An 18,217-nucleotide genomic window follows, 5' to 3' on the forward strand; every position below is an offset into this window, starting at 1 on the left:
TCAATAAATAAATAAATAAATAAAATAAAAATAAATAAATAATAATAATAATAATAATAATAATAATAATAATAATAATAATAATAATAATAATAATAATAATAATAATAAAGATTGACATTTATACAAGACCGTCCAACCTAAACCTATATTGTAAATGTAAGACCCAAAAAAAAAAAAAAAAAAAAAAAAGTGAAGAGCTAAAAATTACCCTAATATAGTTCGATGTACATTAAAATTATTGTGAATCGGCTATACACAAAAGTTTTTTCTCCTGAATTTTATTGAAAGATAGAGAAGGGAAAGGAAAATAAGGGAAGGGAAAGGAGGGAATTGGAAGGAAGATGTGTTTTCCTTCTACATCTCTCCATTTTTAGAGAGATCAATTTTATATAATTTAGGATAAACTAGATTATCTCCGTGCGATGCACGGTTTTATCAAAAATAAATTATAGTATAGAACTCGTATATACAATGAATCTTTTCAATTTTGTCATAAATTCATTGGAAAGAGATTTCTTAAGAGAAATACAGTTTGAATATTTCAGGAAATTTTTGAACGTTTGAATATTAGTGTTAAGGAATTGAGGAAAGGGAATCACAAATCTTTAAATCAAAAGAAAGGAATATAGTTGCTATTCAATTTACTATACTTCGATTTTCTAGATTAAAGTTGTTGAATGAACTTAATTAGCTTGTTTACGAAATTCACACAAAAAAAAACAAAAAAAAAAAAAAAAAAAAAAAAAAAAAAAAAAACTATCACAGAAAATGACATCATCGATGGTTTTAGGCCAGAAAAAATTTCATAAGAAAACGACACGTATACATTTTGAGGAGAGATGATGGCAGGAATGTTTTGTTTTAGTAATAGTTAATAGATTGATTCTAACAAACCCACCTTTTTTCAATTCGATGTTAATAATCCCACTTTTTTATTATTATATAATAATCCCACCTTTGGGGGTCATTTACTTCTATTGGTCCCTTATGACCAGTTACGTGGATATTAGCTATTTTTTTTTATTATTATTATTTTATTTTTCCTTCCTCATACTTTCCTACTAATGGCAACCATCCACCCACCCACCTCACTATATCTCTCTCTTCCGACAACAATGTCGAGCTACTATTCAGTGACATCCTTTTCTTTGTTGGCGTCTAAACAGTAGCAGCAGTGGTGAGAAGGGTATGCTAATAACTATGTTGGACCCTATGCAATGCACGGAAGTTAATTAACTACATTGACAATATAATTAAGTAAAAAAAATGGTATTAAAAAAATAATAAATATATATAACGAATCAATTCACCAAGCATTAAAATGCATGAAATATATTAAAACAATCAAAAAAAAAAAAAAAAAACATGTGACAGAAATTATTTAAATTCTAATATCATATCACTTACAAATATTCCAAGTGTCGAGCCATATAAGTGACAACTATGCATAAATATGCAAGCTTTATAGAGTTTCAGGATTAAAAAAAATATAAATAAATAATTATTTTAGAGTTTTATTATTGATAAACTATTAATCCTTTTATACGTAAATAGTTCACAATTTGTAAAATATATCTAATAAAATTGTAATTTTTGCTTCATATAATTGTAATAAAAATTGCTTTAAAACAAGATCCATTTATGAATATTTTAACCAATTATTAAAACTAGATATAAGCTCGTGCAATGCACAGGTGTCTATTAATAGTTAAATTTAATATTTGATATTGAATCGTAATAACAAATATACTCAAATATAATTTTACTATTTTTAAATCTTATACAATTAATAAGGTTCACCCATATATAAACACAGTATATTTTGTAATTATTTTTTACACAATAAAACAAAACAATTCTTGAAGAAATATAGAAAGAAATAAAATGTAAAGCTATATGTATTTGTTTAACTAACTTTTTTTTTTTTCAAATTGTGTACACGGTGATATATATGATCATATAGGCTTCCATCATCCTTTGTAAATCAATCACTATAATTAAATCCGCCCCTTACAAAATGACTTCTTATTATAATCATCGTTCATCGCATTCAAGAATTTTATAGTATTCAAATTCTAAAATATGCTTCTTTGCGTGTATATTTATTTGTGTGCGGGTTATTAGATGGGTTTGTATAGGATTGAAAAAATACTGAATTTAAAGTGGTGATAATATGATAAATTTTGTTAGCGCACTTAATCTTTAGATAAAATTAAATTATTTGTTTTCTCATATTTAGATAATAAAATTTCCAATGTAAAAAGATAATATTTTATTTTTGTATTTAATTTAAACTTTAATTCTAATCCTACGTGGCATAATTCTATATGTACCGCTCTAATATTACTAATCCTACATGACGCTCTAAGAATTTTTAAAAAATTAAATACTATGTGGCTCTCTAAATCTTTATATATATATACATATATATATATATATATATATATATATATATATATATATATACATATACATATACATATACATATATATATATATATATATATGTATATATATATATGTATATATATATATATATTTTAGCAGCATCGCCCGGGCACAAAGTTTTTGGAGCACCACTTAGGATTATAATTTTTTAATGCATCAAATAGGATTATAAATTTTAGTTATAGTCAATTAAATAAGAGATTTATGATTTTTATTTTAAATTAAAGTGTCACATAAGCAAAATTTTCAAATGGTATTTTAGTGTTCAAATTTTTAATATATAAAATACTATCTTTTGACATTAGGAAATTATCTAAATATATAACGAATGAGAGGAAATTCATAATTTTTTAAAATAAAGATATTAAATGATATACTACGTATACGAATAGAATAATAAATTTTATTACATAAATACATAAAAATTTTGTTATAAATACATAAATTTTTGTTTTAAAAAATTAAAACAAACCGTGAATCGCAAGGGTTTCATCTAGTATGTAATTTAATAATTATAATATGCATGTTGATATTTTAGAAAATATATTTTAAATCTTATATTAAGTCATAATTTTCTATTGTCCATAGTTGTGAGAATTACCGGAAATCTGAGCAAAATTAAGGACGAGATTGTCATATAATGAGAAACCGAAAGCAAGTTTCAATATCAAATAAATTCATCAATTAATAACTAATCGCATATAAGAGGAAGAGAGGCGGGTGGAGGGGGGGTGCCTGAGGTAAAAATGATACGGTATAATGAGTAATTTCTTAATATCGGATAAAATATCCGATATCCAACTTTTTTCAGATATCCGATATTCGATCCGATATCCGATTTTTTCGGATCGGATATCCATAATTTTCGAATCGGATGCGGATCAAATTATCGGATTTTTGGATTTTCAGATAGCTTTGCTCAGCCTTACCTTTACATACTCTTGTATAACTCACCCCTAATAATTTAGGATTACTTATATACTCTCTATTTTTATATATGACTGAATTTTTCAATGCCTATCGTCTATGGGTTTTGCCTCTATTGAAGATTTTTTTTTCACGTTAGCGTTAATTATGGTATCTATCACCCTAATATTATGAAGATCAATAATATAGAGAGATGGGAAGATAAATTCTTTTCTTTATATTTTTTTTTTGTGACATTGATCAATAAAATTAAAGAGAGCATACCTTAATTACATCATTACAACATTAATTTACAAAATACACCAACTTGAATTTTCAAATGCACAATCTTGAACAAAAGAACACAAATTAATAAAGACAATCAATTCGTGTTATTAGTGATTGAGAAAGATTAAATAAAAAATAAAAACTCAAAAGATTGATAGACAATATAATAGAAAGGGTTGATAAAAAATCGAAAGAAGTTAAACTACATTACCTACTCAAGAATTGCATCCGATTGATTGTAAATAAAACATCTAATTTAAGTAACATCTTGATATTCACCCATAACCATAACCCATTTATGTTAAGTGGATTTATTTCAACAGATATTAGTTTTGTATTTGTTTTTATATTTAATCTTATTAAGATATTTAATGAAAATCGTTTATGTTTTGTAAAAAAAAAAAAAAAAAAAAAAAAAAAAAAAAAAAAAAAAAAAAAATTCAATTTATAAATCCTCAATTAAAATTTTGTTTCCACCTTCCTCCTACTTTGGGGAAATTCAAGCCCAAAATCAAATACAATTTCTCTCCAATTTTCGGATCGGATTTCGTAAATCCTCAATTAAAATTTTGTTTCCGCCATAGCTTCCAAGCTAGCGTATGTACTGAGCTTTTTCCGGTTGGTACTTTCTCACTCTTTGTGTATTTCCATATTTCTGATTCAATTAATTAAATTTCGAAACTTTGATTATATTCATGATTTTGTTTCATAATTATTCCTAGATCCATTAATTTCTGGATTTAGGGTGTATTACTGCTGAAGATTAAAGTATGTGAGGAATATGATGATGGGTTCTTGAAGTTTCGTAAAGCTATTCACAACACCATTGATAACAATGACGACAATAATTCAAATAATTAATTTTGCTCATTTGTTGATCAAATGACCCTGGGTGTACGATACACCCAGGTACATAACACAATTTCCCCATAAATTACGACTCCTAAAATATCGATCCATCCAAAAAAAACAAAAACAAAAAACATTAAAAAAATAATAATAAATAAATTAATAAATAAATACATTAAAAAAACAGCAAAGATATAAGAAAACTCAAAGGGTTTATATTATAAAGAAAGGCAATAATGTATGATATGCCAGCTGCTGAAACTGTAATTAAAATTGAACGGTAGTTTGTACTTATACTAATCCCTAATTAACCGAGCAAGCTTAGTAATAAGCTGTAACAACATCGGTTGATTCTTCTATATAAAACTAGCTAGCTAATTAAGACATAAATTAAAAACAACAACGAATTAAACAAAGCAGCTAGCTGGAACGATGGCTAATCAACATCTAGCTAAATGGTGCTTCATGATTCATGTACCGCCGCGCCTTCAGACCAGTCAAGAGTGTGCATACACCGTCTTTTGGCATCATCTTAGATCAGCACCACAAGCTTCTGTTGACAACCTACATTGTACAAATAATCGAATTGTGTAAATATACCACAGTGTAACAATAATCTCGAAATTATTTCAAACTTACATAGAACAAGTACATACCCATTTATCCTAAGCTGAGAATATCATCAGACTCGAATCCTTTCCCAGTAATGTAACCTTCATCAGTCATGACACCAGCATCAGCGCGTTTCCTCTTCAAGCATTGCTGAAGCTCCTCCACCTACATACACATACAAATTTCGAATCCAATGATATATCATTACAAAAAAACTTAAGAACAAATTAAACCAGTAAATCTCTGTTACTCACTATGAGAAACGTTTTGTTTCTCACGGTGGTAGTTTCGTAAATTAAACTTTGATTTTTTTTTTTTTTTTTTTTTTTTTTTTGGTACACTTACTTCCTTGCGCAATTCTTCATTCTCCTTTTCCATCTCCTCCGCCTGCACAAACAGAAGGTAACACTGTTTAATCTAAGTGGTTGCGAATGGCTAGAACTTCATAAAACGGAAATAGTACATAGCTAGTGCAACGCAATATAATGTCATTTGAGTTAAAAAGTTACATGTTCATTAGATAGACTCATTTCCTCCATGAATAAATGTTCCTACAACATATATAAAACTTACATGTTAAACCTATTACGTATATATATAAAATCATTTAATTAATTTTCAGTATTTGTGTTTGTGTGAATTTTAACAACCAGGATTATTCATACCTTCCTATTTCTCACATAACGAAACCCATCAGTCAACTTCATCTCCAGGTTATGAAGCTCATTGTAATTCAAGTGCTCCAATCCTATTCCCAGCATCTGACTACAGAAATCGACCGGTTAAATCGTGAGCTTACACACCATTTGTTCGGAATTAGTTGTTATATATATTGTCCGAATGAACCTTGCATAATATTAATCAAGTATATATGTGATATGATTTTACAAAAGACCGACCCTTTATAATAGTTTTCGTTACAATATTAAGTACTTCCTAAGCATATTAATAGTTAAATTTAACTAATCATTCCCTTTTTTTTTTTTTATCTTCTCATGTGTTTTGCAAGTTCTTTATTGTACAACTTTTATCATTAATATTTCTAGTGTCATATCAATAAATTTATGAAAATTTGATATAATGAAAATACAAATTGAAAATTATTAACAATAATATGTCACATGATAAATTTTTATATAATAAGTACAAATACATTCAAAGTTTTATATGTTTGACCACATGAATAATAAATGAGAAGATAAAAAAAGAGCGGGTGAATAACATAAAGAGTTACTCCGTATCACTTACTTATATGAACACCTTAGCTCAATAAGTGCTTCCCTCAAGGTAGCCACATCAACATCCGGATCATCCTATTCCAATAATAATATTAGCCAGACAAATAATTAAGGTAAAAATGAAAACATAAATACTCAAATTCATAAATAATATACATTAGATCATTTTGTGATTACATTTCAAACTATTAAAGCACATCTAAAAGTAAAATATAGAGCATATATTTCAATATAGTTATATGTTTACCTCCGGCAATATTATTGGACCAACATTGGCGGATTTTGATGAACTGGCAGCAGCAATGATGTTCCTATGCATAGTTGCGAATGAATCCATGGTTCTGCATGATAAATTACAAAATGTTCACTAATTAAGAAGAAGCACGTACAAATACAAGATGTATCATATAAAAGTATATATATTGAACAATAATATAATTACATGACTAACATTAACTATCAATGTATAGCTACGGATTACTCATTTATATGTTTCAAAATTAAAAGCAAATATTGTAACTGTTACGTTAGATAGCAATGTGGTTATATGTAAAAATTAGGCATAATATATCCTCCGAAGGAAGGAAATCATTATGCCTTTTATGGCGCGTGGATCTCACATGCGCATGTAACAAGCTCTGATCCCATGTGGAGGTGCATGTATATGGTACTTGGGCACATTGGTTTAGTTTTAGTTCCAAGAAGAAGTCTCAGACAAGTAAATTGTTCTCTACAAGAAACAAGTCTATTCACTTTAATAGAAGCATGAGAATCTCACTTGTGCATATATCCCATGCGGAGGTGCATATACTCTAGGCCATATTTAATTACACATATAATTATATACACAAACAAGTCTATTCAAATTTGTGAAAGCGTGTGGATCTCACTTGCGCTTATATCCCATGCGGAGGTGCATATATTCTAGACCACATTTAATTACATATATAATTATATACACAAACAAGTCTATTTACTTTTGTGAAAGCGTGTGGATCTCACTTGCACATATATCCCATGCGAAGGTGCATATACTCTAGGCCACGTTTAATTATATACACAAACAAGTCTATTCAATTTTGTGAAAGCGCGTGGATCTCACTTGCGCTTATGTCCCATGCGGAGGTGCATATATTCTAGGCCACATTTAATTACATATATAATTATGTACACAAACAAGTCTATTTACTTTTGTGAAAGCGTGTGGATCTCACTTGCACATATATCCCATGCGAAGGTGCATATACTCTAGGCCACGTTTAATTATATACACAAACAAGTCTATTCAATTTTGTGAAAGCACGTGGATCTCACTTGCGCTTATATCCCATGCGGAGGTGCATATATTCTAGGCCACATTTAATTACATATATAATTATGTACACAAACAAGTCTATTTACTTTTGTGAAAGCGTGTGGATCTCACTTGCACATATATCCCATGCGAAGGTGCATATACTCTAGGCCACATTTAATTATATATACAAACAAGTCTATTCAATTTTGTGAAAGCGCGTGGATCTCACTTGCGCTTATATCCCATGCGGAGGTGCATATATTCTAGGCCACATTTAATTACATATATAATTATATACACAAACAAGTCTATTTACTTTTGTGAAAGCATGTGGATCTCACTTGCACATATATCCCATGCGAAGGTGCATATACTCTAGGCCACATTAAATTATATACACAAACAAGTCTATTATTCAGTTTTGTGAAAGGCGTGGATCTCACTTGTCCATAAGCCACATTTAATTATATATATAATTATATACACTAATAGGTCTATTAACTTTTATGAAATCGCATGGATGTCACTTGCGCATATACGCCACATTTAATTATATATATAATTATATACACTAATAGGTCTATTAACTTTTATAAAAGTGCATGGATCTCACTTGCGCATATACGCCACACACATTTAATTATATAAATAACTATATACACACAAGTCTATTCACTTTTGTAAAAAGCGCGTGAATCTCACTTGCGCATCCATTACATGCAAAGGATCATATACTCTAAGCCCCACACATTTAATTATATGTATTATTGTTATGTTAATATTAATATAGGTAATAAAATTGTCCGTTCACTTGTTTGAAAACGCGTGTACACGCGTGATATACACGCGCATGCATCCCATGCGAATGGATCGCGATAGGGGCACACAAAATATTAACTTGGAGGGTATTAAAAAAAAAAAAACCACATGCAAATTAAATTAAGGAGGTTGCAGATCAATATTTTTTAGTCCCAATTTTGTGCTTACACATAAAATAAATAAAAAGATAAATAGATAGACAAAAATCACTCCAGGGATAAATTTATCACGTCATTTTGGTGCAAAAAAAAAATTCTTGAAATTAAGATAAAAAATTGAACAAAAAATAGTTTGAGAAAAAATAATAAAAACTTAAAAAATGCACACGTGTCTCCAGCAAAACTCTATGTACGGAGTGACCTAGTCCACCATAAGTCATGAAGAAAGCTGAAAGACCTACCTTGACTCAAACACATGCAAAATTTCATTCAAAATTTTATCCTATAATTTTTTTTTCAGAAAAAAAAAAAGTAAATTTTTTAGCACAAATTTACGTACTGATCACAAATTTATCAATACTTAAGAAAAAAAGTCAGTGAAATAAGCTAAAAGCGATGAAAAATCCCACAAATCTTATAAACCATTAATATTCACCCATAAAAAACAAGAAATTTAATATAATGATCACGTAAAATACTTGTAAAAAAAAGTATATATCACTAAAATAAATGTAATAAGCTGTTTAATTACCTATTGCAGCTCCTATATTCGTACATCTTGTTAGTGTTGGAGAAGATCATGAGAGCAACTTCACATTTGCACAAGATAGAGATTTCTGAGGCTTTCTTTATCAACCCCTTTCGACGTTTCGAAAACGTAACTTGACGTTTTCCGGTGTCCTCGATGTACTGGATTGGAACCTTGCCTCTTCCCATGGCTGAAAATCTAGAAAATAATTAGGAGGAATGAAGGAAATTTGAGGATTGTTATTGAGTTGGGTGTTGTATTTATATAAAAATTTGGATAGAAAAGTAGAATTAAATATTTTTATTAAAAATAAATTTAGTTATTATTTTTTTTTGTTATTGGGTGGATTCTTTAGTATTTATGGAAATAATTATCATAGAAGATTTTTTTTCTGTTTAAGGTAAGATATCACAATTAAAACAATAAGTCAATTAAACGTCCAACCCATGTGTACCTACTACTTGTTTTTATTATTTAATACTCCATCCGTTACTAAAAGTTTTTCTTATTTTAACTACGTATATACGTATATTTGTCAATGCAATACTTTGACCATAAAATATATATATGAAATAATTGAATAGTAATAAAATAAACTACTCATTGAGATTAATTGATACATAAGGTCCAACATGACTATATTATTATGTTTTACGAAGTACTCCGTATATATTAAGAGTAATTAGAAGATTTTCTCATTTTATAAATAGGGTCAATATTTCAAATAGGATGAACAAAAAAGACAAAAGGGGTATTAAATAGAATCATGAGATTAATGGAAAGCTTAATTAGTTAACTAGGAGGCATCTTGCTTATTTGGGAATTTTATTTTTAGGTTTTATAATTGGGTTTTCTTTTGATATTTTTTTGATGTTTCCTGGTTCTGATTGGGCTTTCTTTTATGAAAATATATTCCAGATTTGTAAATAAGTCTTTAACAATTAGAAAGAATCCTTAAGTTTGAGATTTCTTAGCTAGCTATATTGTCAACCAGCCAATGAAATAATTATCTTTATAATAAGGGTATGTTACTATGTTTGTTCACTTTATTTTTTAATATCTGATGTGATCTGAAATTATTTAATTTTCACTAATTTGATTTGATTTGAACCATTTTTTTATGATCTAATCTGATTGTCCTATTTGACTAAATTTTGACTTTATATGTACGCTAAAATATACGGAAAAAAATGATTGAGTGATGTCTTTTATATTTTTAATGATGCGTTTTATTAATAGGTAATTTTCATAGAAAAAAAAATCATTACGAAATTAGTAGAGATATATAACAATAAAAAAATGCACCTAATATAAAGTTTGTTAGAATTGCTTTTTTCTGATCTAATCTGATCCGAACAGTAAAAATAAGGTGAGTTAAACGTAACATAGCCTAAGAGTATTTGATTCTTGATCTTTCTAGGCTGGGTTCGGTTCGGGTTATATATCCAATTGATAATTAGTAATTCGGTTCATGAACTAGTTTGATCCATTTATGTTGGTCATATTTAAGTACTAATTATTTTTCCTTAACATTCTTTACACTTCGACTTTTGTACAATAATTCACAAACTATACCGTCATTTAATGTATATGCATGATAAAATATATTCATGTAGCATCTTATTTAATTCATCTTAATACAATACTTCGTATTACAACTATGTAATTAGAAGTATTACTAGTTACGAATTTACATTAAAATGATCTTAATTCTGATCATCAACTGATTTAAGGTTAGGTCTAGTTAGGTTGGATTTAATTTGGGTCATGGTAAATTATTATTTTCAAATTTTGGAACGGGTCACTTTAAAATATGTATGTGGGTTTTTTTCGGATCAGTTTAGCTTTTAATACCTTTACTTACCAGTGGCGTATCCAGGAATTCCGAACCGTGGGTTCGAAATCTTAAAAAAAAAACGATGATCATATATTGATTAAAAATTCAATACATAAATTCAAATTTTTATTACAAATGGATGGATTACACACTAAAAAAAAAAAAACTACAAAAGCATTCTTCGAGTTTTCATACTTTGAAAGCGTGCTAATACATCATCATCACTAACTCTTGCAAATAAGTCTCTCTCAAGATAAGTAACTAAACTATCATTCAATAGTTGATCACCCATACTATTCCGCAACTTATTTTTTACATAAGTCATTGATGAAAACACTCGTTCCACGCTTGCAGTCGCCACCGGAAGGATCAATGCTAGTCTTATCAACAAGTAAACTAATTTGTAAGAAGTATGCTTATTTGTTTCAACAAGCATCATAGAAAGCTCATTAATACCCTTCAAGTCTCCAAACCTTGCATCTGTACGCATGTCATTAATATAGAAACCAAGTTCATGACGAAGAGCAGTCATTGTCATGTCATTAGTTGGAAACTCTTCGGGATATAACTCGGCAAGTCTCATCAACTTTTGCTTATCAAATGCCGCAAATGAATTTACCGGATTTAAGCATGACATACAAATAAGCAACTCCATATTTTTCTCATCAAATCTATTATTGAGCTCTTGGAGTTGTAAATCAATGACACTTAAATACATTTCTACCCGAAAACGATGAAGATTTGTCACTTTGGCAAAGAAGCGTTTTGATCTTCCACGAGGAACATACATATCATCCATATTAGGAGCTTCCACATTATGTTTAGCACAAAAAGAAAGCACAAGATGCAAAAATTCTTCCCACCCATGGTCCCTCATTTGTTGCAATTGTTCCTTAGTCAACGTAACAAATGACAAGGCATTAACAATATCTTGGTCTCCTCTTTGCAAAGCTTGACACAATTTATCAGTTTGCCCAAATATTTCAGACATCAAATGTATCATGAAAACAAACTCAAAGGATTCAAATGTAGACATAACAGTGATAGCCTTTACATGATCATCCTTATAAAGCTTATTTGATCCAACCTTCTCGAGAACTTTGACAATAGTAGCATATAATGAGGTAACATTTGAAACAGTTTTGTAGTGTGACCCCCACCTAGTATCACCAGGCCTACCTAAACCAAGTTCTTGGTTTAAACCTTGCACACTTTCAATTTCCCCTAGATCTAATGCTTCTAGAACATGTTGAGATTGTATTTTGATAAGTGTCATTTATGTCGCTATTTTTAGGAGTTTTCTAGTTAGTTTTTCATAGTTTTTCTATCTTTTTACTTGGTTTTAATAACGTTTTATACATTTGTCATGTTTATGTGTGAAATGTCGTTATTGCTCAATTTTGGCTTTTCTTGCATATTTTGGTGGCTTATGACATTAGATTAAACTTTATTGGTTTACTCTTATGTTTAGGAACACTTGGATAAGTTCATTGCTCAAGATTGAAGAAATATAAAGCATAAAAGAACAAGTAATGAAGAAATGTGCACTTGATTTGCAAAGATCATACTTCAAACGCCTATATCTTTTGATCTACAAAACATTTTGGGGCGATTCCAATCGGAGATGAAAGCTTATCTTGAGAGCTTTCCAACGACAGGTCATATGCTCAATTCCGATGTAAAACGTGGGAGATATGCTCATTTGAAGCTGAGCAGTTTGCCCAGTCCGCAGCCAGGAGCGCCCGCTCCTCAAGGCCGCACGCCCGCTCCTCACAGGGTGTGCAATTATGAAGTTTGGCAGAAGGTTTGGAGCGCTCGCTCCTGAGGGGTGCACGCCCGCTCCTCTACGCACTGCTCGACTTTTTGCGGAGCTTCCTAGGCAATTTAGTAAGGGCTATAAATAGATTTTTTGCTCATTTTAGAGGAGAGATTTCATATTTTCAGTAGTTTTAGGTTTTTAGAGAGAGAAACTCTCAAATTTTGGAGAGAGAAAGTGAGAGAAACAATGGTTTTCATGGATTTTGGATAATCAAAGGAGGAATTTGATGATTTGAAGATCTCCATTTTATATCAATGAGCATTTCTTACTCTCTTCTCTCTTTATGCTTTATTAATTTCTTTGTTAATCATGTTTGAGTAGATTTCCTTCTACTAGGTGTTGAGTGAAGCTTTGTTATGGTTAATTGAGTTATTTGAGATAAATTTGATGATAATTGTGTGATTAAATTGATTGAATTGATGATGGCATGTTGTTTGTTTTAGATTGGATTGATCTCCCAAGATATCAAACTTAATTGCATGTTAGTTCTAGTTTGACAAGGGATTGTGAATTAGAATTTATATATTTGATTGCATTTTGGGTAAATTTCTTCTATGCACCTAGTCAATGAGGGATCTAGGCTAGGAATTTGAGAGATTGCTCTTGATGGTAATTAATTCCCATTTTAATTATTTCTTTGCATGATTGATTATCAAATCGATTCCCATTAACTTGTTAATTGTTCAAAGTGGATCTTTGCCCCTAGTAGACTTTGTAATATCTTGATCTTTATATGTGTGTTAGTGTAGTTGTAGTGTCCACTATCCATAAACCGACTTCGGCGTAGCTTAAGCATTAGATCGAGAACAATCCAACATTACCGTTCCTTATGGTTCGACTCCGAACTTACCACTAGACTTGTTTAGGGGTTAGTTTAGGATTATAATAAATTTTGTTTGGCCGTGAGGAGGTTAGTCAACGACATAATTTCCCCGCGCTCATATTTCTCTTATCATTTCCTTTCTCTTACAAGAAACACCAATAATATTCAATAAAATAGCAAGTTGGTCAAACAACCAAATACAATCATCATTATCCTTAGCAACAGCAACAAGGGTTAATTGAAGTTGGTGAGCAAAACAATGAATATAATAAGCTTGTTTTGTTTCATTCATGATCAAAGTCTTCAAACCGTTTATCTCACCCCTCATATTACTAGCACCATCGTAACCTTGTCCACGAACTCTAGACAAACTCAATGAATACTCCATAAGCAAAGACTCAATTGCACTTTTTAGTGACAAAGCAGTGGTATCCTTAACATGTACAATTCCAAGAAACCTCTCAGTTATCTTCCCTTTATTATTCACATAACGCAAACAAAGGGCCAATTGCTCCTTTTGAGATACATCACTAGATTCATCTGCTAGTATTCCAAAGTAGTCATCCCCAATATCATCAATGAGAAGTCTAGTGGTTTCTTTGGCACAACAATTAATGAGGTCCTTTTGAATTAAAGGAGAAGTCATTTGATTATTTCCCGGGGCATTACTTAGAACAACCTTTGCAACATCACTATTATTCTCTGAAAGCCATGTTAAGAGTGCAAGAAAATTACCCCTATTCCAAGAGTCTTCACTTTCATCATGCCCACGACAAGCTAAGCCTTGACTTAGAAGAAACTTAATACATTTTAATGAATAAGTCAATCGAGATTTGTATTGAAGTTTAGCTTCTGTGGTGTAAGTGGAAAAAGATTCGGCAACTGATGTTTTTGGGTTAATGAAAAAATTGTATTTTTCATAAGCTTGATTATGCAAACTACCAAGACCTCCCACATGAATATTAAATCTACCAATCTTATTCCATCCTCTAAACACCCCTTTAATAAAGCAATCATTAGCAGCCATAGAATCAACTTTATCTTTGAACAAGTAGCACACAAAACAAAAAGCCGCATCTTTCTCCACACTATATTCAAGCCAATCATATTTATCAAACCAAGCAACATTAAATCGACGCATACCTCCTATTTTTCTTCGAGGGAAATTATGAGTGCGTGGATCACAACGTTTCATTGTAATATAACCTCTTCTCACAGCATCCCTGTCAGTAGCAGGATATTCCAAAATTGGAATTCTTTTTCCAGGATCATGTGGAAGAAGATGAACATCATAAATGCGAGTATCATCAGACTCAACACTAGCATTTGGATTACTTTGAGTTGTGTTTTCAGGGATTGGAATTGAAGCAGCCACTGGAACCGCATCTTTATTAGGAGACACGACATCCGCATCATCATTAGGAGACTCAATATCCACATCATCAATAGGAGTTACAACATCTTCTTCTATTGGAGGATTCCTTGAACTAGGTGAAGAACAAGTAGAGGACTTTTGTGACTTCCCGGCACGTTTCCAAAAAGACTCTAAACTCATGGTAACAAAAGCTCTACAATCTACAATAATACACAAAATACACAATTAATTATCAATTAAAATCACAAGTCCCCAATAAACAAGGCCTTGCTGCCTTGGCTGCTGTTGATTTCAGCTGATTAATTCTAATTGTGCTCGCTGAGCACTTCCCTTTCAAAAAAAAAAAAATCACAAGTCCCCAATAAACACAAATTTGACAATATAAACTTCTTCTAATTATCAAATTTTAATTAACAGAACAAGTAAAAATTTATAATTTTAAGTTTCTAACTTCTAACTTTCTACAATTCAATTTCTCAACAATTCAAGAATTCAACAATATATCAAAACCATAAACCAATTTAAAAAATAAAACAAGCAATGAAGCAAACCAAGATTAAGATTTAATAGGAGTAGAGGAAATGAGGAATAAGAGATTAAGAGGACTCACAAAGTCACAATTGTAGAAGAGAAGAACTCGAAATCTAAACTCGTCCGTGAGTCGTCCCTCGTCCAGTCGTCCACAGTCCAGTCGTCCGTATCTCCGTGAGGTGGTCGCCGCCTCGCCGGTCGCCCGGTCGGCCGTCGGTGTCTCAGTGTGCGGTGCCGGCGTGTCGCGGCGGCGGGGGCGGATCTTTATGTAAGGAGTTTTTTAAAGTTAGGGTTTTGGTGTTTGGGAATTTGGGGAAAAATGTCTGATGTTTGATTTTTGAAATATGACTTATTGAAATCTGAATGTAAGGAGTTTTTAAAAAAAAAAAAAAAGTACAAAAAAGGGGGGCAGTTGGAGTCGAACCCAAGACCTAAGGTACTAAAGGAGCGCGCTGCTCTATTCTCCATAGAATTACCAATGCGCCAAACTTACTCGTGTGATAATTATTCTCACCAAAATTTCTTTTAAACTTTTTTTTTTTTTAAAAAAAAAATTAAAACTTATATTTTTTTTCCAAAAAATCTGTGGGTTCAATGAACCCCCTTGAACCCCCCCTAGATCCGCCCATGTTACTTACTACTTTACTTTATTAAATAATTGAATCAATAATATTAGTCAAATGAATATTAATTAAATAGGGCCAAATTAAGTCTACTAACACTTAATTTAGGGTACAAATATACAATTCAAATTTGGGTTAGATGATCTTGTACAAATAAGTTTTACCATATCCCATTGTAATAATGCAAAATTTTAAAAAAAAAATTAGAGTAATAATTGGTATTTAAGAAGGGGGTTTGTAACTCTCACAAGTCACACATTAAGCATGGGCATTTCTATTATGAAAATATATGCCAAATTTGGAAATAAATCTCTCCATTTAATACAGAAATCATCAATTTCATGATCTGCAAGGATACATTTCTATGTTGTTATTAGAGCTGGGACCACTATTGCTTGCATAGGAACATAGGATACATACTATATCTTTCCATATTTAAATAAGTGATGAATCACTATTAATTACGATCCAATAATAAAAGTTTACATAATAACATTTGGTTTATTTATTTTAGTAAAATCTAAAGTCAAAGTTAACATTTGAATAAGTCAAAGTGATGCATTATTTATTCCACTACTAGAGCGGTTAATGAGCACGATACACATGTTGTAGTTAGTTATGTCCGTAGAGTTCTTTCGTGTCACAAATTTAGTTGTTGGTAACATTAATAAAGGAAAATATGCAAACAAATTTTTTAGGGGTATAAATATCCGCACATTATTCTTAAGAGTTACAAAAAAGGCAATTAACATCAATGATGAGGGTAAATATGTAAAATAAATATTTAGTTGGTATCATCATCCAAACACTACTAATAGTGATCTCAAACTTGTAAGAGACTCGTGGCTAACGCATGATGCGTGCGTCATATCTAGTCATGTCCAAGGAGTTCTTTCAGTTAGCCCTTATGCCACTTTAGTTGTTGGCGGCATTAATGAGAGAAAATATGTAAACAAATATTTTTATTGCTATAAATGCCCGCTTATTGTTCTTAGGAATTCAAAAAAAAAAAAAAAAAAAATAGGCAATTAACATTAATAAGGGTAAATATTTAAATAAACATTTTATAGAGTTCAACTGTCAAACACTGGCGATAAGGGTCATTTCAAACTTTTAAAAGGTAGGGAAGAGAAGAGATAGGGCATGTATAATGTAGACTATTTCTCAAGTAAATTGAGCTGTCAATGACTCAAATAACGCATGTAATAACGCCTTGAGGTGGGTTTATATATTGGTCCAATACCGGATCAAATCAAACCGAAGACTAGAAATTTTAAATTCAAAAATTGGAGATTGGATTGATTTTGCATGGATCGAACCTAAACAATATTAATAAATCAGTTTAAATCTTGGACTAGAGTGGTTTGGGCCCGCTTTAGATTTTTTTTATAAGTTTTAAATTTTTTATAGCGTTATGTAACGAAGACAAAAAAAAGGATATTAAAAGAATATTATGGACGTCTAATATAAATTTTTAAAAAAATGGTTAGCATATTGAAGATAAAAATCAAACATTATATAGATTATTTTTCATAATTTTAAACATATAAACCGTCCAAGTGAAGATCGAATTTTAAGGACACCATACCAAAGACTGAAAATTTAATGTTCGCAACCCAAATTGGACTATCTTGGTTTGCGCATATGGAGACAAAAACTTGAGGATGCAATTGATAATAAAAGTGCATGGGTTAGGGATCTTAGGACAATGGAGATTTCAAAAGATGCCATGGGAGGTCCAAGATAACTTAAGTGTGAAATGAATTTTGTTATGTTTAGGGTCTATGACTCTATGTAAATGATCACGTAAAATAATTTCTTAGTTCATGCTTTTTTCTGTTAGTTTTCTTTTAAATGCATCACTTCTCATTACACGTTTGTCACTGTGTTACCTCAATCACTATATATCTTTTATTCCAATACGTAAAAGTTAAAAAATTTGATGTATATATCGAGATGGATCTAACAAAACTTCACTTGACTATATATAATTCCTTAGCTACAAATCATAAAGTGAAATATATGAATAACATAAAAATCACGTATTTGTATTTTAAAAGAA

The 18,217-nt window shown here is 30.5% G+C and overlaps 3 protein-coding genes and 1 long non-coding RNA gene across 4 annotated transcripts; all 4 read right to left on the reverse strand.

Annotated features, from left to right (window-relative positions):
• Positions 1 to 4,736: 4,736 nt before the first annotated feature.
• LOC110707127 lies at positions 4,737 to 5,669 on the reverse strand. Its single transcript, XR_002508432.1, has 3 exons — positions 5,452 to 5,669; positions 5,151 to 5,271; positions 4,737 to 5,058 (listed from the first exon to the last, which is right to left on the reverse strand). It is a non-coding gene; the product is annotated as an uncharacterized LOC110707127 (long non-coding RNA).
• A 96-nt stretch (positions 5,670 to 5,765) lies between these two features.
• LOC110707173 (agamous-like MADS-box protein AGL17) lies at positions 5,766 to 9,335 on the reverse strand. The gene is made up of 4 exons (XM_021885178.1): positions 9,151 to 9,335; positions 6,592 to 6,685; positions 6,367 to 6,419; positions 5,766 to 5,871 (listed from the first exon to the last, which is right to left on the reverse strand). The coding sequence occupies exons 1-4, from the start codon at positions 9,333 to 9,335 to the stop codon at positions 5,766 to 5,768; spliced, it is 438 nt and encodes a 145-aa protein (XP_021740870.1).
• Positions 9,336 to 11,150: 1,815 nt separating this feature from the next.
• On the reverse strand, positions 11,151 to 12,260 carry LOC110707174 (zinc finger MYM-type protein 1-like). The gene has a single exon (XM_021885179.1). It carries the CDS (start codon positions 12,258 to 12,260, stop codon positions 11,151 to 11,153), a length of 1,110 nt encoding a protein of 369 aa, XP_021740871.1.
• A 1,481-nt stretch (positions 12,261 to 13,741) lies between these two features.
• LOC110707175 (zinc finger MYM-type protein 1-like) lies at positions 13,742 to 15,181 on the reverse strand. The gene has a single exon (XM_021885180.1). The coding sequence runs from the start codon at positions 15,179 to 15,181 to the stop codon at positions 13,742 to 13,744; it is 1,440 nt and encodes a 479-aa protein (XP_021740872.1).
• Between the last annotated feature and the right edge of the window lie 3,036 nt (positions 15,182 to 18,217).

Source organism: Chenopodium quinoa, unplaced genomic scaffold, assembly GCF_001683475.1.
Source record: "Chenopodium quinoa cultivar QQ74 unplaced genomic scaffold, ASM168347v1, whole genome shotgun sequence".
Lineage (NCBI taxonomy): Eukaryota > Viridiplantae > Streptophyta > Magnoliopsida > Caryophyllales > Amaranthaceae > Chenopodium > Chenopodium quinoa.